Below are 23,668 nucleotides of genomic sequence, written 5' to 3'. Positions count from 1 at the left end.
TCCTGGAGACCCGGGATCGAATCCCACATCGGGCTCCCGGTGCATGGAGCCTGCTTCTCCCTCTGCCTGTGTCTCTGCCTCTCTCTCTCTCTGTGACTATCATAAATAAAATAAAAAAAAAAAAAAAAATTTAAATCCCTAAGTCTAAGCCATTCTAATAAAGTAAAGAGATGGCATTCCCATTTCCATGCTGATGGAAAAGCTGTAGGGAAAAGTTAAACGACTTAAGACATACATGTGTCACACACCATTATATTAGACATAGTTCCTTTGGATCTACAAATTGGACAATACCCCAAACAGAAACATTTTTAAAGACCTGATACTTCTGCAGTCATACACTCTGCATTTTACCAGATTCTGTCACCTACACCAAGCCAAGAGACCAGACCAGTTTCCACATTAACACAATAGTATAATGACCAGTGAGTTGGCTATGAGGCATGGTCAGGAAGAATGAATTCTTATACCTTGGGAACTCTGGCTCAGCCGGGCTGAGGAGCGGGTAACTCGGGCAGATCGCCGGGATGTGCCATCACTCTCTGAACTGTCTGTGTGCTCGAGATCTGTAGAAAAATCGGAATCTTCGGTTCCATCTGAACTACTGCCTGCATTCCTCTGTAACACCATAGATCCAGACATTAGCACAGAAGCATTTACTCTGTGGGTTTGTGTTAACACTGGAAATAAAATGAACCATGATACTGAAAATACTAAGGAAGGATTCAACTGCCAAACACTCTTTTCTTAAAGCATTTAAAATGGAACAACCTACAAATAAAGCACCTTTATTAAATGAACGAAAGATAATTAATTCTTACTTTATTAACACTAATTCTGTAATAAGTCCATTTATCAGTCAGTACTACAAACTGGAAATAAAAGTACCCCATTCAAAATGGTCTGGCTGACATAACTATGCACTTAAAGTCCATGGTGGTGAGAAATCAATGCTAGAGTCCTTTTAACTTTAGAGCAGCTTTTGTTCAAAGTCTCCACAAACAGCCATCACATTATTTTAAACATCTACTAATTCTAAATATCATGGTCCACAACTCTGATACCAAGAGAACTTAAAGACTAAAATCCTTCTTCCTTATGTGGTCTAACTATGAAGTTTCTCCACACGAATACCAAAGTGCTTAAAAAAAAAAAAAAAAAAGGCAGCTTCCACATGAAGACTTGTAGATACTCAAAAAGAGATATTATCATCTCCTTAATTAATAATTATTTGTCAATTATTAGCTTCCTGAACCATGATTAGCCATACAGATAACTTTTAACAGTTGAACATTAACACTATACCCTTTACCAAGCCAAAAAGGATAGAGAATTTGCTTAGAAAACCATACAAAACTTCAAACTACAAGCCCCTTATTTTCTATTCAAAACCCTTCAGGCCAGTTGTGTTTGAAATTCATAACTTTTTGGCTTTTTGGAAGAGAGATATTTTGCATATATCCCGCAAGTAACGCCTCATCATCAAACACATTAGTATTATTTCTACAGCAGGACATATAAACAATCACACCCAATGAGACACACAAAAACTCTAAGTAGCCTCAGGATAGTTCAGGACAGATTCAGCCAACCAAGTAAGTTACTAAAAACACTTACATTTTCAAAAGCTCTTTGTATTTGGAAACTGCAGAAAGGGGACTGTGGACCTATTCCAAGGCACCAATACTATTCCAGCATTTGGTGAGCCTTAACATAAATACCGTCTACCAATGTAGACCATTTAAGAAGATAAAAGGTACAAATACTTTATTTGAAAACCTCTGTGAAAAGAAATATTTCTGCAGAAATGAGCAAGAATACCACACAACTTTCCAAATATATCAAGGGTAACCTGCCCAGAAAGAAGCAGAGGCTCCAGAGTCACAGAAAATCCCTAAGATGAAGGGAGGAATCTTATAGGTCATCTAGTCCAATTACCTAGATAGTTCGATCCCTGACCATTCCCTCCTGGTTTGACCCTGGAATTCAGCTCTTCTCTCTGGCTTCCACCATCTACTTCCCATCTTACTCCAAAGCATACTTAATTGCTACCTCACTTCCCTCCCACAACACTTAGTATATACCATATACCCCCAAGTAGAGAATTTACTAGCTCCTTCTACAGTTTTTTATGTCCGTTTTCCCCATCAGACTGTGATCTCCTTAAGCCAGGGATCATGTCTAATTAATTCGTGAATCCCCAGCAACTAGCACAGTAGCAAGTAGTCAATAAACATGTGTTGAACTGAATTAGATTTGTTCTGTAGTCCTGGCTCCGTCGGCTACTGCCTAATGGGAGTGGCTTGGGGGCACTCCCATCAGGCCTGTTTGTACAGCTGCAAAGAAAAGGGATGGGGGTGTCCCTAGGTGACCTCAGACATCCCATCTAACTCGAGAAAGTTTTTGCTTTACAAACGGCATTTTCTGGCCGCTGTCCAATTGGGCCAATAGGGAAAAATTACGGGCTCAGACGCAACAGGCCTGAGTGGGATCCCCCGGGAGTGGGCGCTGGTTCCCTACCACCCAGTCCTCTGCTTTGTTGTGCCCCCCGCCTGGAAAGGAAGGATGCTCCAAAACGCCGCCTATGCACCTATCAGCATCAGCGGCCGGAAGGGCGGGGATTCGCGCCACCCAATGGCGCTACTGCTACACCGCGCCCCCACGGGACAGACTGCCAAGCCAAGCCAATCATGAGAGGAGGGATCGTTCTCCACAGCCAGTGGGAGCGCGGCAGGGCCGGGCCCCGACACCGCCCCCGCACGCGGGGAGGTGACCGTTGGACCCAAATGGGCGGTGCCACCAGCCAATCAATATGCTGCTAGGCGTTTCAGCGACCAATTACCGAGAAGAACGCCTCCGAGCCAGGCAAGCAGAGGGCGGGAATAGTTGCAAGCACAGGCCGAGGCCAGGATCGGGCCCACATTTTTCTGTTGGGTATGGACAGGAGGGAGGCTTGCTGAGCTAGGTTCGGGGAAGCGGGAAGTTGGAACCCAACCACTGTGAGGCGTGGCTAACTGCGTCACGTTGCTCAATCGACTATCCTCAGACACCCGCCATCCCTTCTGTCCTGTTCCCCTCACCTTCCTTCGCGGCATTGCCGGCGGCTGCGGCCCGACAGTTCCGATTCGGGCAGCGGCGGCAGCAGCAGCAGGAACGGTGGCTCCGGCGGGCTCCGTGGCGGCCTCTGTAGCAGTCCCAATCCTGCGGACGATCCCAAGTGCCTCCTGCTTCACAGCGTCTAGACCCTTCTGCGCAGGCGCCGCGGGCTGAGGCGCTTTTTCCTTCACTTCCGGCTGGGGCTCGCGTCACCTGACGCTGCGGGCCGGAGAGGGTGCTGGGAGGTTCGCTCCTCTTGCTGAGGCTAGTGAGCGCCATTTTGGAGTTGGGCAGAGAGGTAGCCCAGTGGTAGAAATCCAGGCCAGCCATTTTTAGTTAGGGGGTTTGGTACATTTTGCGGACGTGGGCAGCCATTCTTGTTTGGGGCTGAAGCCTGACGGTAGAAGCTAACGGTTCTCATCTTTACCTTGGGCAAAATTTCCCTTCCCGGTCGTTTTAATTTCTGAAGTCGAGGAAGGAAACCCCCAGAATCCATCAGGTGGCTGAAGTTTAACCCCTTCGTTGCCTAATTGGCTAAAGGGCATTCCTGTTTATCGTATAAACTCAAAGTTGGGAAGGGATATTTTGCCCAAGAAATTGTATTTCAAAAGCCATCCTGTGTCTCAACGTGATGGGAATGGGGGCGTGTAAAAGGAACTAAGAAGGGTAGCGTCCATCCTCAGGAAGTTTGTTGTCTGGTAGAGGAGACATTGTCCTTGCCCGTAGAGAGCAGCAAGTCCTTCACGTCGCGGAAGGAGGCAAAACCATTCTCCAGCAGCGGTAGCTCCAAAGAGTTCCCAGTTTCGCTCTAGGGTGAGCGCCCAGCTCCTTCCCCGGTTCTGTGCGGGTGTGAGAGCCGTGGGTGGGGGTGGGGCGGGGGCGGGGCGGGGGCCGGTGAGGTACCAGAGTCAGAGGAGCGGTGAACCCCGTTTAGCCCAAGTGAGCCCTGGAGATCTAGGTGCTTGCGCCAAGAGTTGAGGGAGCGAAGAAGAGGAAGGAATATTTTTAGTGAAGCTAGAGTTTAAAAAAAAAAAAAAAGCATGGCTATTTAAGTAGTAATAATGCTGATAATCAAAGGGTCAGTTTTGAAAGGGGGGAAAAGTTGGTCAGGGATAGAAGGCAAGAAGAGCCATTTTAATAAGCTGGGAAGTGGAGAGCAGACGTTGAGGATTTAACCTCGCGGCTTAAAATGCTTTGAGAGGAGCAAAGCCTGCGGAAAGCAACCGGGTGGAAGCCAGGCGTGCTCAGTCATTTGTTAGAATCCTGGACCCCAGTTTCACCTGAGACGCCCCCCCCCCCCCCCCCCCCGAGCTAGATAACAAAGCAGCAGAAGGTAAACCATCTAACTGATGAGAAAAACAGAGGATTCTGAAGAGTTCAATGCCAGCACTGTCGTCGGGAATATTCTGGGCCGGTGGTAACACGGGCAGCAGCTTTCAGCATTTAGGATTTAGCTTTTGGTGTTTGGTATAAATACTTCTGAATAACCTACATAAGAACATGTTGGACAAGGGCTTCACGTTTCTTCCTCTCCTATCCCTTCTGCATTTAATTTCCCACTATTACTGTTACTTTGCACTTCCTCGTGTGCTCTTGAGGTCCGTCTTGGATGCTCTGGTGCTAAGAGCATATCTCGGCTTGGGGGTATCGTCCTTAATAGTGTGCCCAGACCGCACTCTACCCACAGTAAATGCTTGCTAGTCAATCAGAACGTTTACTGCCCTCACAAGTCTCTGAATGGATAGCACTCAAAGACGGTGAGATATCCCTCCCTGGAAATTAGTATTTTAGAATAAGATCCTATCCTGACTTAACTGTTCATCATACGAATACCAACATTACAAATGTTCAACGTTAATAGCTTACACTGGATTCTCAAACACTGCAGCTGACACTAAATAATTTATAGTTTCATTTAGACGTGGTTCTTGTCCTTGGAAACTGTGCACTCTGGAAGAAAGATGAAAAAAAAAACTAACATCAATAGGATAGAAAGATGGTCATAAGGGAAATGTGTACTTAAGATGAAAGTGGAACAGCTAGGTGTATTTAGAATGAGTAAGAGGCAACCCTAAAAGCTTTTTTTCCCCTTCCTTTCTTTTTCTGAATCAAATATAATCTTTACTTTGAGGGTCATTTTAAAACATCATGGTACAATTAGCTCTTGAAGCAAGAACTGATGTTGGCTTCAGAGTTTCTTGACTAGTTGCCCCTAGCCCATCCTCATCCACCAGACTTAACACAGGCAGCTCCGCTGTTTCTTCTGCCTTTACACTTTCACAAAGGCTTTTGTGAAGTCTCCTGCCTGGAGATTTGGGCACCTGGGTGGCTCAGGCAGTTAAGCATCCAACTCTTTGTTTCAGCTCAGGTTGTGATCTCATGGGCCATGGGATAGAGCCTACCACCTCAATCTCCAAGCTCATCAGGGAGTCGGAAGATTCTCCCCCTCTGCCGCTCTCCACCACCACCCCTATCTGAAATAGATAGGTAACAGGTAAATCGAAAGAAAGGAAGGAAGGAAGGAAGGAAGGAAGGAAGGAAGGAAGGAAGGAAGGAAGGAAGGAAGGAAGGAAGAATTTGGTCGATGTTCTGTTCCACTTTTTCCTTTCCAAACATGTAATAGGAACTCCTGTTTATTTTATTCATAGCTTTACCAGTACCCAAGTACAGGGCCCCAATGTCAGATTTGGAACAGCTCTACTACTTCTTCCTGTCTGCATTGCTCTTAGGTTTTTGAATTTGTGCCTCAGTTTTCCTATCTGTGAAATGGAAACACACTACTAGCCACCCCACAAAGTTGTTGTCAGGATCAAAGGAGACAATTGTCGTAAAGCGCTAGCACAGTTCCTGCCGCAGTAAGTGCTCAGTAATTGGCTGCTGTTAATGATATTTATAATTCCCGTCATCCTAGTCATGGCTAACATGCTAATGTTTGTGAATATATCTTTACAAGGTCTAATGATTGTTGCTTTTATCCCTTTAACCCTCAAGTCAGGTCAAGAAACACAGAATGATTACCCAGGAATTCTGTCCCAGGTTTTGAGTCACACCAATATGGGCAAAACACCATGTTTCCCCAAGCCAGTAATCTCCTGGTCCCCAAACACTGTAGAGTATTAATGGAAAAATAGAAGGATGAGCAAGGGTCAGAAGTGGTACAGAGGAGGAAGTAGAGCGTTTTGTCTGGAGGGTAAAGGAAAGGATTTCTAGAATAGGTGAAATAAGAGTGGAGTTTTATAGGACAGATTCGTTTGCCAGCAGACAAGGAGAAGAGGGGCAAAGGGAACAGCATGTACAAAGGCACAGAAGTATGGAACAGCGTCATCCATGGAGGTTTTGAACTGCATGGTGAAGAGGCAAGAGTAGTTTTGGCAACACCCTGATGAGGATCCTGGACTGGAGGTGATGGGGAATCTCTGAAGGACTTTAAGCAGAGGAGTCCCATGATCACACTTGCTCCTTAGAGATCTCTTTCTGGAAGCCAGAACAGAGACTAATCAGAGTGGCAGGAAGACCAGTGAGAATCCTGCTATAACAAATAAACTTACCCAGAGTCGAGGAACTGAACAGGGCAGGGGTTGTGGGGCCTATCATTTTCTTTCTTGGATCTGTATCTTGTCTGCTCAGTCTTGCTTGTAAGCTCCCTAAGATTCCTCAATTTCCTTTCAAATGCTCCCATTGCCAGTGAAATGATAGGTGCCATATTTCTAATGCAAAGTGTAGTTGTTTGCTGTTTGCCTCAAAGGTCTGGGAGCTCCTGGAGGTTGGGAGCCTTGCCTGGCTGGCTACACTGCCTCCAGCTTCTTCCTTACTGCCTGACATCTCAAAGGGCTCAGTAAATGCAGTGGCTACTGCCAAGTATTGGCTCAGTTAGGAAAGACTTGCTCAGAACCAGCCACCCTCTCTCCACTAAGCCTGTTTTTGACTAGGGATGTGCCTAGGAGGGATTAGAGACAGTAGCTTCCTCTGTGTGAAGACAACTATCCTATAAGATGGAGAAGCATGCCTTGACCCTTTGAGTGGCTAGTGTAGCCAGGCCAATCTCATGACTTTGTAGTAGAAGTGTTGGCCTCATCTCTGTCTCTTTGGGAGAACCTCAGAGGTTGCCAGTGTGACCATAATTCATATTAAAAATCTTTTCATTTACAGCTGTCTCAAACATGGAATCACTAAGGGCCACTTCTTTCAAATTCTAGGGTTAGAGGTGGCCTGGAACTTCTCTTACCTTCTTGGCCACTTGTGAATTTGGTTCTTGTATCACCCTTATCTACCACCCACCCCCATCCCCACCGTGGGGGAACATTTTGGACAGATCCCAGCAGGCTCAGGCACAGCTCCCCGCCTCTGCAGCTGGGGTTATAAATAACCACCAAAACTAAACAGTCAAATAACCACATTTTAAAAATTGCTAAAAAAAAAAAAAAAAAAAACACCCTAATCCTAATTCAATAGCAGTTCTCCCACTCTTGCACTTTTCTCCCTCCTTCCTCCACTTATCTACCTCCCTTCCCTCATCTAAGCTCCCCAGGGAAGTCAATCTGCGCACAAAGGCTGCATGTGATGAAGACATCCTTTTCCATATTTGACAGGGCCAAAGCCCTCCAGGGCTGTAGTTATAGTTACACAGTGTTGTTATGGCAGCAGAGGCCTCAGGGCAACATATGTTCCTGGGTGGTAATTGGGTTTGCTTTAACAGACTGTCTCTCCCTGGGTTCTCCAAGACCAAATTCACTTATCAAGAAGACCAGGGAATTGTCATTATGGATGGGCCTACTTTTTTTTTTTTTAAGTAAGCTTTACACCCAACGAGGGGCTTGAACCCATGACTCCGAGATCAAGAGGTGCTTACTCTGCTGACTGAGCCAGGCAGGCGCCCTGCCTTCCTTCTTTTATGTGAGCAAAACCAAATTCTTCTTCATTCCCCAAGATGCAATGTGCCCAGTGATCCCAGGTTGAGACTTTTTGGATGGCAGGCATTTTCATGTATCTGTTCAACAAATATTTACTGAGCATCTGATAAGTGCTAGGATGGGGCTGGGAGCTGAGTGTACACAGTGGATAAGCAGACCTGGTCCTTCCCCTCCTAGAGCAGAGGATGTAGGACAAGTATATAGAGGGAGCTGGAAGAGTATGACTTTTACCTGTCTCAATCCCTTCTACCTTTTCAAACATTATTCACCCAGGAGAATTACACTAAATAAGGCGGTTTTTTTTTTTTTTTAAGATTTTATTTATTTATTTTTGAGTGTGGGGAGAGAGCGTGAGAGGAGGGAGGGGCAGAGGGAGAGGAAAAAGCAGACTTGCCACTGAGCAGGGAGCCCAACAGATGAGGGGCTAGATCCTAGGACCCTGAGCTGAAGGCAGACACCCAACTGACTGAGCCACCCAGGCACCCCAATGCTAAATAAGTTTTGAGAAAATAAGGCATCCTTAATCTCACTGCTGCCACAAAGCTACTTTTTTTTTTTTTTGCCAAATACCTTCCAATTTTTTACCACATGAACACTTTTATTACTGTGCGTGTTTTTGTATAGATGCACCTATTGTTTACATAAAATTCCATACTTTTTACATATTCTCAACATGTGCCGTGTTTCTCTATGGTCTTCACAATTGTAATTATAATCATTATGTGACAGCCTTGTGGTACCATGACATAATGTGCTCATTCTCTATGTGGGATTGTTGAGGGTCTTTTTTTTTTAATATTTTATTTATCTATTCATGAGAGAGAGAGAGAGAGCAGAGATACAGGCAGAGGGAGAAGCAGGCTCCATCCAGGGAACCTGATGTGGGACTCAATCCTGGGTCTCCAGGATCAGGCCCTGGGCTGAAGGCGACGCTAAACCACTGAGCCACCCAGGCTGCCCCTATATGTATAGCGTCACCATCACCATGTGAGGGTGCCAATTTTAAGACACCGTTCCCAGAAGTGAGTGTTACTGCTTAATAAGATCTTGCAGTTTGGGGTGCCTGGCTGGCTCAGTCCCTAGAGCATGCAACTCTGATCTTGCAGTTGTGAGGTAGAGCCCCACCTTGGGTGTAGAGATTACTTAAAAATCTTGGGACGCTGGGTGGCTCAGTGGTTGAGCATCCACCTTCAGCTCAGGTCATGATCCCTGGGTCCCTGGATGAGTCCTGCATCAGGCTCCCCCCAGGGAGCCTGCTTCTCCTCCTTCTTCCTATGTCTCTGCCTCTCTCTGCGTGTCTCTCATGAGTAAATAAATAAAACATTTAAAAAAAATAAAAATCTTAAAAATGATCTTGCAATTTTAGTCAAAATTAAAACTGTGCCTCCAGTGTGCTTTGGATTTGATTTCTGGTTAGGACTTACTTCAGTCTGCCATGTGTTTCTTTACTAGTTCTGTTTCCTCTTCCATAAAATCCTACTTGTTATTCATTTCTCTACTGGGGTCCTGATGATTTTCTTTTTAAGTCTGAATCAGGAATAGATAGATGATGATAGATACATAGATAGATAGATAGATAGATAGATAGATACTCTGTGTGAGCCATATTCAGTTATGGAGTCATTGTTATTAAGAAAAGAGAACATTTGCTTCATAATTCTTGCCCTACTATTTTCTCCTCACTGTTTTGCTCTGGCTTCCCAGTGACCTCTAGGGGGTAAACTAGTCAAGCATGCTCGCTATTGAGAGAGAATACCCCATGAGCAGACCGTAGAGGTGACAGGCATGAAAGCAGTGATGAGGTAGGCTCTGTTTTACCTAAACAAGAGGAGAGGGGCCACTTTAAAAACTGTGGTCACTCTTGCCTACTACAGAAACCTTGAAGATGGTTCTCTCTGCAGACAGTACTTTCCCAGTGACCTAGGAGAAACCAAGTCCCAGGGAAAAAAAATTTCCCAAACCAGTTAAACTTTAGGACGATGAAAAAATGACCCTGAATTTTGCCATTTGTAAACTGTGGGTCATTTTATTTTGTTGGGAGATGCTTTCCCAGGAATGGGGGCTAGAAATGGGTCCCTGTGAGTCATTTACACATGCTTACCCAGCCTCCCTAGTGACTAACTGTACCCAAATGTGAATCAACTGGCCAAAGTTAGGGATGCAAGCTGCAACCAGAGAAAACATTTCTCTATTTAAGGCTAACCAGCACCGACGTGGTCCAAACCCACAACCATGGGCTTCTTAGTCTTGCTGTAACCAATATCAGGGGCTTAGGATGATTTTTTTACTAGTCTAGAAATTACTTGAGGATAAGTGGGCATCTGGTCATTTGCTTACCTGCCTCGCTTTGCCAGTAGATGTCACTACACCAAACCACATTCTCCAAATATAGGACAAGAAAGAAGGAGAGGCCTTGAGAAAGGCTAAGTCCATCCATTGTGTCTTCTCCCATGACTTCCAGTAATAAGAGTGGAAAACTATCAAGGATATGTAAATATATGTGATTCCAGACAGTAATGAGGCGTGAACAAGCAGGTCAAAACCCCAGGTTCTAGGCAATCAAGGGTTCTTACCCAGAAGCCTTCCCCAGATTGGGTGGGGAGACCAGCTGTATACAGGAAGGGTGGCAGGGTGAGCAGGCCATTTAAATGGGGGGCATACATGATAGAGTTATCTAGAAACAAGAGCCATAGTCTTGGGGGTGTTCCAAATGTCACTGCGGAGCTGATACCTCAGGCAAAACACTCCACCCAACCTCCACCCCTGCTCCTCTGTCCACATTAGCAGAGGCCATCCCTTGCCTGATGGCTGCCAGGCTGGGGCTGGCTTATCAGTCCTGGGACTCCCCAGTGCCAGGCAAATATGGCCACACCATGCCAGGACACTGGGAAAGTTGCTAGCAGTTCAGGCCATCATTACTGTTCTCCTTCAAGACAAGTATAAGTGGCATTAGTAATCTGAGAAAAAGAGCCATTGTTAACTCTTCTGTAGATTTTTGTTTCATGTGCTTCAGGAAAATAAAGACTGGAATCCTTACCTGACCTCTAGTATCCTGCATGGCCTGTCTTCTGTTTAATATTCCAGCCCATCCCACACAACCTCATTCTCTGTGTTGTAACCTCATTGGCCTCCCTACAATTCTGGAGTGCACTGGTTCCTTCTGCCTCAGGACCTTTGCACTTTACTCTGCCTACAGGGTTCTTCCTCATACCCTTCACCTGTTTCCATGAATCCCTTAGATCTCAGGTCAAATGTCACTTCCTCATGGAACTCTCTCCTAAAGCTTCCAGACTAGATCCAGGCCTCCATTTCTATACCCTTAGGCATCCTGTATGTTTCTTCATAGCTCTCGTCTCGGTTTGTAGTTATATCTTTATTTATGTGACATTTAGATTCTTTATCTTCCATCCTCTAACACATACCCCAGACCACAGGTTCCATGAGGGCAGGTTCCATTTCGCTTTGCTATTGCATCCCCAGTACCTAGCATAGTGCATGGTGCCCAGGAGGCACTCAGTGACTATTGGACATTTGAAAGCTGGCCAACAGATAATGAAGAAAACATAGTGTTACCCTTTTTTATTTTTATTTTTTTAAAGATTTTATTTATTCATGAGGGACACAGAGAGAGAGGCGGTGACACAGACAAAGGAAGAAGCAGGCTCCCTCAGGGAGCCTGATGCAGGACTCTATCCCCAGTCCCCAGGATCACACCCTGAGCCAAAGGCAGACACTCAACCACTAAGCCACCCAGGCATCCCGTAGTACACACACGCATATAACATTCATATACAAAATATAGTGCCTAATTCCAGTCACTCAGCTCCCCAGGGAAAACCTATCAGAGTCCAGAGAAAGTCACGTAAATTATTAACCAAAGGAAAAGTGGGGCTTACCACTTGAAAAGACTGTGGAAAGATGGTAGCTGAGGATCTGAGCCCTGCATATGACAATGTAAAGGGGTTACATGCCCATTTGATGACCATTTGATGACCAAATCCCAAAGCACAAAGGAAAATCTTTTGAAAACCAGACCATGGGCTCTGCAGAGAAGTGACCTGCATGTGTTATTCGGCTCTATATCCCTAGCACCTAGTGTAATGCCTGGCACGTGGTAGGAGCTCAAGAAATGCATGGGGAACTCTTTTGTTGTTAAAGCTTAAAGGTATCGACTTGGGTCTGGGGATAAGGTTGTGTGCAGTTACTCGCTTGGGAAACCACAGAGGCCAGAAAAAAGAGAAAACTACGAAGAGGGTCAAGCAGGGTTCTTTTACATGTATAGACAATACCCATACAATAGACTGTTTCAGGGACATTAGGGCTATTCAAGGCTCATCCCTTGACCTTTTGAGATCACACTTATGAAGGGCAATTACCCGGGTTCTCATGAAATGCATCTTCTTCCCACCAGCCAGGACCAAACTGTACACTATATAAAGCCCCGGTCTCACCCTACCTCACGTTGTTACCTCTGACAATGCCCCCCAGACTGTTGGGCACATGCCCTATTGATCCCAGGGGCATATTCTACTCTGGTTTTTCACCAGAGAAGGGAAAATCCCAGAAGGTGGTGCCCTCCAATCAGAAGTAAAAATGGCTGCATCTCTCAGGGCAACCAAAGCCTAGGCCTGGTATTCCTGAGCCCACAGCGGGGAGGCCATTAGCCCCTATCCCAAGAATCCCTGCAACCAGCATCTCTGGCTTTTAGCCTTCCATCCCTGGCACTTAACCCCCTGGCCCCTTAAGCAGGGACATTTCAAATAGTTTTTCTTGGAGCCATGGAGGGTTCAAAAGAATTCTTGTACATTAAAAAAATAAATCCTCCCAAAACAGCTATTGAGCTGCTCGACCTCACTGATTTCTTCCCTGGCCAGACAGCATAAGGCTTACAGAAAAGGCTGCAGATTTGGATGTATGTCCATTAGTCTCATTCCAGCCAGTTCCACGGGTCCCGTCTTAGATGGTACCCGAGTCTTGGGCCCCAGGAGGGGTGAGGGCTGTATCTTGAAACTGAAGGCACAGGCATCAAGAAAATACTTTGACTCTTGTCAGTGGTGTTCTGATGCGTCATGGAAACTAGTCCCAGGGGCTTCCCCTCTCTGGCTTCCCCCCTCCGCTTCCAGCAGGCTATAAATCACGGGAGTATTAAATACTGTCTGGAGGACCCTTTTTACCCCACCCCTCTCCAGGGCTCCCTGCGAAGCAGATTTTTGCAGCACACTCAGAGAGAGAAAAGAGAATGGTCAACAGGGGTGCTCATCATTTATCAGCCAAACACAGTGGTCGGGCACTCTTCCCTGCCGTGTGCTGGGACAGGCTGGGCAAGAGGTGCAGCCAGTGTTTTCTGGCCATGGAGAGCACAGTCCAGCAAGAGTGTACCTAATTTGGCTGCCCTGCCCCAGAAGTGGGGAGATAGAGTCAAGGGGTTAGTCCTTTTGTGATTACAGTGGTTTCAGAATTAAAATACACTTTCAGTCCTGGATCAATTCTTACCTCCTCCTCTGCCAAGTCTTCCCTAGGGACTCCTCTTGTCACCTTTCTTTTGACTCCACGAAGAGCTTTCTCACTTTACCTGCCACAATACAGAAATTTCTTCTTGAGTCTCAGCTCCAGAGCTCTGGCGGCCTTGCTTAGAGAACGGCACCACCCTTCTACCTCCTTTCATTTTTTCTCATTTCTCCCAATGGAAATCCCCCAGCTTCCCAATTTTACTCTCCTCCCCCAAGCTGGAAAGCTTGGAGGGAGCAAATGGATTTGATCCTAGGCTAGTCCATTGAAGGAAAGATATGCCTTTGCTGAGGAGAAGTTCCAGAAAATGTTCAACTCCCACACCAGGAACAGCTGGAACCTGCCAGACTCACCTCCATAATTTCTGAGCACTGCTTTCTGCAATATAAACAAAGTCAGAATTCTAGAGAGTTTAGGGCTGGGGAGGTGGCAAGGAGGCAGGGGAGTGGGTAGTCTGATGAGTGGCATGAGTGATCTGGTCTGTATTTCTAACTCTAACCTAGACCTCTGGATAAGGGGTAGTAACCGCCCCCCAATGGTGGTTATACACATGGTGTATAGGTGGACCTCTCACTTCTAGCTCTATAATCTTCAACTCATTTCCTGACTTCTCTGATCCTCAGTTTTCTCACCTGTGAAATGGGAATAATTATATGTACTATGTAGGATATAATAACTATGAGGATTAAATGAGATTATGTGTGCAAACACTGCACAGCCTGTAGTAAGCATCAGTAAATGGATGTTTTCTCCTAATGCTGTGTAGCAGGAGCACATGGCCTTTAGCATCCTGATTATATTACTTCCTTCCTGAGGTCCACGTGTTACTGCCTCCCTAGGTAGTGCAGACTTCTTGGGCATTTTGAGGAATGCAGGCCCACTACTGGTTCAAGGGTCCCAGAATTTCTGATCTGTCTTGGGAAGAACTCAGAGATGAGTGGATAGGGCAGAGAAATTGACAGGGCTTTTGTCTAAACCCTCGGTTGACGTTCTGGGCAAACACCCAGGAGGTCAAAGAATTGGATAGAGCTTCCGGGTGGGACTTCTAAGGAAGGTGCCAACTTGTGTGATATTATCAGAATGGCATGGAAGAAGCAAGGCCAAACTGCTTCCTACCCCAGCAGAATACAGGCTACTACTTTGTAGACTACCAGGCCTTTGCCCAAGTTGATTGGAAGCAGGGGTCACAAAAGCCACTGGTGGAATGTACTGGAACATTCCAGGCCTTTCCGCCGTACAACCACACAACTCCTCGAGTCTTTGAGCCATCAGGGCCTTTCAGAATTGAGCACAAGCTCCTCACCCTCCATGATGCACAGTAGGAGCAACCACCTGCTCCAAAAGGAGAATGGTTGTCAGTGCCCTGAAGTTACTAAATGGGAGGAATGTCATTCCAGCCCTATGGGAATTTTTCATTAGATAGACTTAGTTGCCAAAGCCATTTTGTTGAGCCAGAGCCATCTTGTGGAATAGATGTGTTGGGTACAGGATATCCACAGGAAAAACCAGGAATAGACACCTAATTCAGTCAGGGCTGAAGAGTTGGACAGGATATAACTGGACTTCGTTGTTTCAGTCAGAAACAGGTTTACTGTGAAGCAAATGAAACTTTAAGAGTCTGAGCCCTTCACTTGCACAGAACCCTTCAGGGCCTTGTACCTAATTCTATAATTTCTCTACTCTTTAACTTAAAGAGGAACCCCTAAGTGATAAGCATTAGGCTTCACAAAATCTGGAACCTCCCCTCTTTTCAGTCTGCAGGACTTTTAGCCTCAACTTCCAAGAGTGATCAGAAACATTCAAGAGAAAAAAAAAGAAACATTCAAGAGTGGTCAGCTGGGGAACCAGTCAATAACTTAAATAACCAGCACCGACTCACCCCTGCCTGAGGCAGTGGCTCACATTAGTGCAGGCAAGAAATAGAGAGCAAGAGGCTCCTGGGTGGCTCAGTCGGTTAAGTGACCGACTCTTGGTTCTGGCTCAGGTAATGATCTCACGGTTGTGGATCAAGCCCCACATTGGGCTTGCGCTCAGCATGGAGTCTGCTTCAGGTTTTCTCTCCTGCCCCCTCCTACTCTTTCTCTTTCTCGAATGAATTTAAAACACACACACACACACACACACACACACACACACACAAAAGGAGAGCAAATGGTTCCCTTTGCTCAGAGGAGAAGGGACAAACATACATAAAATGACTTAGGAAGAGTACCTGGGTGGCTCATGACATCTGCCTTTGGCTCAGGGCATAATACCGGGGTCCTAGGATCAAGTCCCTGCAGGTAGCCTGCTTCTCCCTCTGCCTATGTCTCCACCTCTCTCTGTGTCTCTCATGAATAAATAAAATCTTTTTAAAAATGACTTAGGAGAAGTGAGAAAGCTATCCATAAGCTAGCACAAAGTAATGAGCTGCAGGGCAGCCCCAGTGGTGCAGTGGTTTAGCGCCGCCTGCAGCCGAGGGCGTGATCCTGGAGACCCGGGATCGAGTCCCACATCGGGCTCCCTGCATGGTGCCTGCTTCTCCCTCTGCCTGTCTCTGCCTCTCTCTCTTGCTGTGTCTCTATGAATAAATAAATTAAAAAAAAAAAAACCTTTAAAAAAAAAAAAAAGTAATGAGCTGCAAGCCAAACACCTAAGTCCTGAAGGAATCAGTAGTGCCTGACCAGGACAGTTGAGGAATGTTTGGAGGAAGTGAGGTCTCACTGGAAGTTGAAGCAGATGGTGAAGAAGAGGGAGTCGACGAGGGGAGAGTGGAGGCCGGGCACAGATCTCATATACCAAGGCCCAGAGAACAAAAGTGAGGAAGAATCTGTGGTGATATTTTGTGGTTATCTATTACAAAAGCTCTTTTGAGATAGTAGTTTGAGCTCTGAAAATAAGCTCTGGAGCCCATGCCCTGGGTCTAAAGGAAATCAGACTACAGACTAACTTTCCAATCACTCCTTCCTTCTGTTACATTTAGAATCTTTTTGCATTGGATCTCATGATACGTGATGCCTGACTAGGTGCCTTGGTGTGAGGGGAAGGGAGAGGGACTGGATGTAGAATTAGAGGGAGAATATTTAGGATGTTGTAGCTTATTTGCTCCCAGGTAATTGTATTTTTGAGGCCAATTTAAAGAAGGTAAACAGGAAGGGAAGTGGGAAGTCAAGAAGGCTGAGGGGTGCCCGGCTGGGTCAGTAGGTGGAAGATGTGATTCTTAATCTCAGAGCTGTGACTTTGAGCCTTGCGCTGGATATAGAGGCAAATTTTAAAAATACAGATCTTTAAATACAGAAATATTTATTTTAGAGAGAGGGAGAGAGAGCTCAAGCTGGAGTAAGGAGCAAAGAGGGCATGAAAGGGAGAATCTCCAACACACTCTATACTGAGCGTGGAGCCTGACGTGAGGCTCGATCTCCTGACCCTGAGACCATGACCGGAGCCAAATCCAAGAGTCAGATGCTCAACTGATTGAGCCGCCCAGGCAGCCCCCCTCAAATACAAATATTTAAAAAAAATAAAGGGAGCTGAGACTCTGTAGTCTGGGAGTGTGCATAACCTAACCTGTGTTCTCCGAAGACTCTGATCTTTGAGAAGGCCTGGGTGTGGGGAGATGCAAACTTCCCACCAAAGCACTGCTCTAGAAACCTAATGGTACCCCAAGGCACCCATGACCACATGGCAGAAGTAGCGTTCATTTTTGTGAGTCACCGCCTGGGTGCTGGTCACAGCGCTCTGTGTAGTAATGAGAGTGATGACCGAGACACACCTGTTCTCCTTAGGCAACTTCTCTCTTTTAGAAAGGAGGACTTCTGTAACAAATGAAAAATGCCAGCCTGGGTATTCCAGAGGCCAAAGAGCCAAATCTTTTGTCTCTCACAGTGACATTTTAGGGAGATAGGGGTAGCTCTATTTGTTTCCAGAGACATTCCCTTAAAAGATTAGAAGGGCTTGCCCCACATCCGAGATCCCTTGTTCATAAACATACCTAATTCCTTTTTAGGGGAAACAGCTTGATTGAAGTATAAATTACCACGAAATTCACTTATAACACATGTATAGTTGTGTGATTTTTCATAAATTTCTAGAGTTGTGCAACCATCACCACATTCCAGTTGTAGGTCATTTCTGTCACCCCACACAGTTTTACTGTGCCTATTTTCAGATAATCCTTGCTGTCCTTCCCAGCCCTAGGCAACCACTGATCTGCTGTCTCTATGAATTTGCCTTTACTAGACATTTCATATAAACGGAATCCTGTCATATGTGGTCTTTTGCATCTGGCTCCTTTCACTTAGCATCATGTATTTGAGGTCCATGCATGCTATAGCACATAGCAATAGTTGTTCCTTTTTCATTGCTGAATAGTATCCATCTACATTATTTTGGAAGTTATTTATGTTTTGAGGCAACACTGAACAGAATGCAGGAGCCCTGGACTTCTACCCTATCTCTGATTTTCTGAGTAGCCTCTGATCAGCCTTTCCCTTGTTTGGGCATCTATTTCCCCATCTCTAAAATCAGAGGGCTGATCAGGTGGATTCTCTAACATCTCTCTCAATTTTTTTTAAAGATTTTATTTATTTGAGAGAGAGAGCGAGAGAGAGCGCGCACATAAGGAGGGAGGGGAAGGGCAGAGGGAGATGGAGAAGCAGACTCCTTGCTGAGCAAGGAGCTGGACTTGGGGCTTGATCCCAGGACCCCGAGATCACAACCCCAGCCAAAGCCAGACACTTAACTGACTGAGCCACCCACATACCTTCTCAATTCTTAAAAACAAAAAACAAAAAACCCTGCTTTTTTTTTTTTCAGGGTGCCACCAGAACTGGTATTCCGATATTTTGATGCCTCTGATTCTACATTTACCCTTCACCTGTTTTAAAATTTCTGCCATATCCTCTATTGTTAAGGACAAGGAATCGTCATTTTAAAAGGGCTGCAAGGGATCCCTGGGTGGCGCAGCGGTTTGGCGCCTGCCTTTGGCCCAGGGCGCAATCCTGGAGACCCGAGGTTGAATCCCACGTCGGGCTACCGGTGCATGGAGCCTGCTTCTCCCTCTGCCTATGTCTCTGCCTCTCTCTCTCTCTCTCTCTCTGTGTGACTATCATAAATAAATAAAAATTAAAAAAAAAAAGGGCTGCAATTTCACAGCAAAGTTTGATTCCCACTGAGAGGAAACAAAGAGTGAAGGAGTGAACATCATCTGGTCTGAAAGAAGGAAAAGAAGCCCGTGACACAAGTAAGCCAGAAGACGGGAAGTGGTTGGCTGCAGCAGGGGATGAAATGTGTCAGATGCAGCACCGAAGGTCGAAATCCAGGCCATCTAGTTACCTTGGGAGTCAGAGGGAAAGGATGGAGAGAGAGAGAGGCCACCAGAATGGGAGAAGTGTTGAGGGCGGGGACCCCTCCCTACTCTGTTCCCATAACCTCATTCATTCCTTCAACCCTCCTTCCCAATCCCTCTCCGGCTGCTCTGCTCCCTTCAGTTCTGACCCCATTTCCTCAGGATCTCATTCCCTGAGGAGCCAGGCCTGACATTTCAGACAGAGGCTGAGGAAAGGAGGTAGGTCGAAAAGAAACACTGTGTGTCTGTGTCATCTTATTTTCTCTTTTATTATTTTGAACCAGAGGGCCAAAGACATGAGCACTTGGAAATTCACCTGGAAGTTCAGAGGTAGTTCGCCAGGTACCAAGGAATATCAAGAGCTCTCCATGCTCTTAATAATTGTGACTGAGTATCAGGGTTTGGAGGGTAAAAATGGTGATCTGGAATTCCCATGCTTGTTGGTAATTGTGGCAGAAGTGCATAGGGTGAGGGTCAAGGTGCCCTGAAAGTAGGACCAGACAGCACCTTCAGAGCTAGAATGCTTCTCTTGGCTATGAGGACCCCAGCCTTCTCCTAATTCAGTAGCCAGCAGGGTTAGACTTCCCTGTTGATCCTCTGACCTGCCAGATTGCCCTGTAGCCTTTCGTTGGCAGTACTCCCTCAGACCCTTGCAACTTTTAAGACCCCAGACTTTAGAGGGACTACGTGGGGAGTGGCTGTACCTCTGACTCACTCCTATAGGAAAAATTACTCCAATTCTTTGCATCCTCATTTTTTTGTGACAACTGTGGATGTTCCTGAAGAAGGCTGGGATCAAGGAACCGAGCACCTGCTGTTTGAACCCTCTGAGGCAACTGATTCTCCTATAGCTGACAAACAATTTCTTGACATACGTTGTGTATGTAATCCTCCACTTTTGCTTCTGATCCAAACTCTTTGAAAGCAGGAACCACGTCATGTCTCAGTCAGAATTGCATTTAGCCCAGTACCATTTCTGCATACAGGTTTCTAGGCCTGCTGGGTTGTGAATTCCAGGATAGGGAGCATGTCTCTGAACATTATTGTCATTCCTTAGTGTCTAGCTCTGTGCCTGGTACACAGTCATCATCTGAATAGATTTGTGTTGAGTGAATTTTTTTTTAAAGATTTTATTTATTTGTCAGAGAGAGAGAGAACACAAGCAGGGGGGAGCAGCAGGCAGAGGGAGAAGCAGGCTCCCCACTGAGCAAGGAACCCAATGCGGGACTCCATCCTAGGACCTGAGCTGAAGGCAGATGCTTAACCAACTGAGCCACCCAGGCATCCCCTGAATGAATTAATTATTGACAATCATGTTGCTAAAGATGATGGGGGAGGGGGGGCCAGTAACAAAAGGGTTCTTGTTTGTTTGTTTTTGCAAGCTATACGATGCTTTGTAAGCAAGGCATCTCCCTTAGCAGCACACAGCCTCCCCCCAAAGCCATGGTTTCTTTCAGTGGAGGAAAAAGACAAGGGTTTATCTTCAGATGAGGTCTTCATCCCTGCCATCAAGCCCACACCAAGAGAAGCTATCAGTGATAGAGAAGGGAATAAGAGACAGCTGCGTGGGCATGATACCTGTGTAAGGAGAAGACAGGGATCTCCTATGCATGCTTGCCTTCTTACTCTTCCAGCTAGGTCAACTCGAGTGTCTTCTGCCAACAACTTATCAGGAAGAACCATGACTCTCTGGACTCAGAAGATCCAATTCTTCAGCTGTGCCACCTCCACTGGCTCTTCTTCCACTGTCCAGGTCCTCAATTCCTGGCACCTTGACTTTTGAACAAAATTTAAACACCATGTCCTTGAGACTACCCACATTACCTTTCTCTCCAAGGAAGACTGCATCTGTCTAATACTATGCCATTTTATCTTTAGAATAACTCTGTGAGGTTAGTGGAAGTGGTCCTTGCATAGAGAAAGGAAGCCACCTGCCCAAAGTATTTTAAGATTCCTTATTCCAGGGCTTTTACCTCTCACACACACTGTATAGCTTAACAAATAAAAATTATCCATCACCTCCTAAGAATGCCTGAGAATTTACATGGTAAGGGGTCGTAAAATGGAATATGTTGTCAGGAAAGAACAGATTTCAAGAGATCAACTAGTCATTTTTTGGCTTTCAGGTAGGCCAATGGTCTAGAAGCTGAGTGTTGGTTAGGAAAGTACTTGAATTTGGAGTCAAAAGACCTCAGATGTAAGTCCTGGGTCTGCCATTTACTGAATGGATGATTTGGAGCAAGTCACCTAACACTTAGCCTTCTATAAAATAGGGACAATAAGTCTGTGGGCTTTTTTGTTTTTTGTTTTTATTTTACATGCCTATTGTGAAAATTAAGTGAGATGATGTATGTGAAGCTATAAAGTTCTAGGCAAGTGTTAATTTTAATGTCAGCTGAATTTGCATCTTTGGAGACTGTTTATGTAAAATATAAATAGTAATATCTGTGTTCATAACAAAGTTTTATAAAAATAGGAGTTCCGGTCTGGTGTCAGGCTGCCTGAATAATCTTGGGCATGCTATTTCTTTCTGATACCTCATTAAAGTGGAATAATACCCATCTCATAGATGTGGTCATGAGCATTAAATGAATGAATGTATACACAGTACTTAACATGTAGTTGGCATAGAGAAAGAAACTCAATGAATGTTAGCTGCTACCATTACCGATTTTATTAATGGAGAGGTGGGGCAGGGCGGTCCAGTAAGATCTGATAGAGATCTGAGCTAGAAATCAAAAAGACTCACCTTTTTGGGTCTCAGTTTTTCTACTTGCTCTATAACAAAAATCTATGGTTTTCTTCTTCCAGATTGTCATGAGAATTAAAAAAAAAAGTATATGCAGACTTTGAACTAATTGGACTTGAGGAACATTATAAATTGCAAGATTTTTTGTTTTAAGAAACTAAGTTTGTAAAGACTCTTGACTTTTTTTTTTTTTTAAGATGTTATTTATTTATTTGAGAGAGAGAGCATGAGCAAAGAGAGAGGGAGAGGGAGAAGTGGGCTCTCTGCTGAGCAGGAAGCCCGACTCAGGGCTTGATCCCAGGACCCCAGGATCATGCCCTGAGCCTAAGGCAGACCCTCAACCAAATGAGCCACCCAGCTGCCCCAAGACTCTTGACTTCTTATCAGTTCATCAGTTTTTGTTCATCCCTGTCTGCCTGTGGTAAAGTTGTCCTCTTCATGAAAAAAGAATATAGCATTTCCCAGCCAATAAAAAATATTTCAAATGTCAGATCTTTTTTCTTTTTAGAAGATTTTATTTATTTATCTGACAGAGAGAGCACGAACGCACAAGCAGGAGGAGTGGCAGAGGGAGAGGGAGAAGCAGTCTTCCCACTGAGCAGGATCCCAGGACCCTGGCATCATGACCTGAGTGGAAGGCAGACACTTAACCAACTGAGCCACCCAGGCCCCCCTCAAATGTTAGATCTTGACCTAAATCCCTCAAATATGCTAGAGTACACACACTCTTTGCAAAGAAAACCATTCTTTAGGATGTTCCATTGCCTCAATTTGTTCTGTATATGTAGGGTGATTTTAATATTCAACCAACTCTTGAATTTCCACTTTGGGTATTATCTGCTTTCAATACGTAATCACAGAATGACCTCTCTTAGCCTTGGAGGATGCTCCCAGATTGCCTCCTTTTCTCTGATTAGCTAGTATGGCTTCAGGGAATACCTTCATTTTAACATTAAAGTGGGCAAAAACAGAAATAGAAAGATAAATCTGAAGCAAGATCAAAAATAGAATTCAAAGCTAAATATAAATCTGGAGGGAATTATCCAATTATTTGTATGGTCCCTTATCGCAGACAATCCAGGGTTGATTGCCTTCTGCTTTTTCCTTATATAGAACAAAATGGTTAATAAATACCAAGTAATATTTTTTTTCTTTTGAAGAGTAATAGTTTTTAATAGTAACTTAAATGCTGTTTTCCTTCCCTAATGTTAGCATGTGATTTTTACAATTACATGTATTTTCTTTGGGGACCATCTCATCTCATTTTGACTTGTAGGTCAGAGAACATTGCATTGGGAAGACCAGGATTTGCTCATGGAATTACTGTACAAATTTGGGCAAGTTTCTCAGTCACTTTGTTCCTTCCACTCTGCTGAGCTAGACTTGGAATGGACGGCTCTGAAGGGAAATTCCCTGCTCCTTTTCAGTCTCAATATAATTTACAGGCTAGCAGCTGGGTGGTTTTTTTTTTTGGCGGGGGGGGGGGGTTGGACCCACACCAGCTAGGGACTTGGAAACGTGGAGAAAGACAAATGTGGGTGTCACATGAGGCACTGTAGCCATTAAGTGCACGAATATAATGCAAATCGCATGCAAATATATGCAAACTTTGCATTAATTTATAGAATCTTAACTTTGGAGCTTGCAAACAGCACTGAGATCCTATGAAGATTCACAACTAATATTTTTAGGTTAAACCAAAAGTAATGCTTTATGAAGTTATCGCTTTCTCGGTGCTCGCCGGGTTCAACTATTGAAAGTTTGATACTCCTCCCTACCCCCCACAATGATTTCACTAGTGCTTGATTCCATCTTACTCCCGGCCCCACCCCCGCTTAGCCTGACGTCACGTGACAGTGTATTTGCATACTACCTGGGACTGGGTGTGACGCTCCCCTTTTCTGGGTCTTCTCATTGGCGGCACCGAAGAACCAGCCCCCTTCCGGGCAGACCAATCAGCGGCCCCTCGGACGGAGGAAAGCGGGAGGGGGCGGGATGGGGGCGGAGTCTTGGGTTGGATCGCTAGGCATCTCGACCAATCATCCTCTGGAATGGGAAGAACAAGCCACGGATTGGTTG

General features: G+C 45.3%; 1 protein-coding gene and 1 long non-coding RNA gene across 7 annotated transcripts in view; one reads left to right on the top strand and one right to left on the bottom strand.

Annotated features, from left to right (window-relative positions):
• The window catches only part of KAT7 (lysine acetyltransferase 7), a 33,582-nt gene extending 30,192 nt beyond the window's left edge, over positions 1–3,390 (bottom strand). For 2 of the 4 annotated variants that reach the window (XM_038547626.1, XM_038547627.1), the window contains exons 1-2: positions 3,081–3,390; positions 471–566 (exon numbers count right to left, since the gene is read on the bottom strand). In XM_038547626.1, the coding sequence (XP_038403554.1) occupies positions 471–566; positions 3,081–3,375 (391 nt within the window). In that variant the 5' untranslated portion in view covers positions 3,376–3,390. Of the gene's footprint in view, positions 1–470; positions 619–3,080 lie in introns of all 4 variants that reach the window. The other 2 variants (XM_038547628.1, XM_038547629.1) reach the window with 1 other exon arrangement.
• LOC111097373 lies at positions 2,897–21,804 on the top strand. 3 transcript variants are annotated; one of them, XR_005364468.1, is made up of 4 exons: positions 2,897–3,909; positions 18,309–18,735; positions 18,983–19,059; positions 20,475–21,804. It is a non-coding gene; the product is annotated as an uncharacterized LOC111097373 (long non-coding RNA). The 3 variants fall into 3 exon arrangements; XR_005364469.1 differs by having other exon boundaries at positions 2,898–3,909; positions 19,003–19,059; XR_005364470.1 differs by lacking the exon at positions 18,983–19,059 and having other exon boundaries at positions 2,901–3,909.
• Positions 21,805–23,668: the final 1,864 nt, after the last annotated feature.

This window comes from Canis lupus, chromosome 9 (genome assembly GCF_011100685.1).
Source record: "Canis lupus familiaris isolate Mischka breed German Shepherd chromosome 9, alternate assembly UU_Cfam_GSD_1.0, whole genome shotgun sequence".
In the NCBI taxonomy this organism is placed as follows: Eukaryota; Metazoa; Chordata; class Mammalia; order Carnivora; family Canidae; genus Canis; species Canis lupus.
This window is presented reverse-complemented; position numbering and strand designations above follow the sequence as displayed.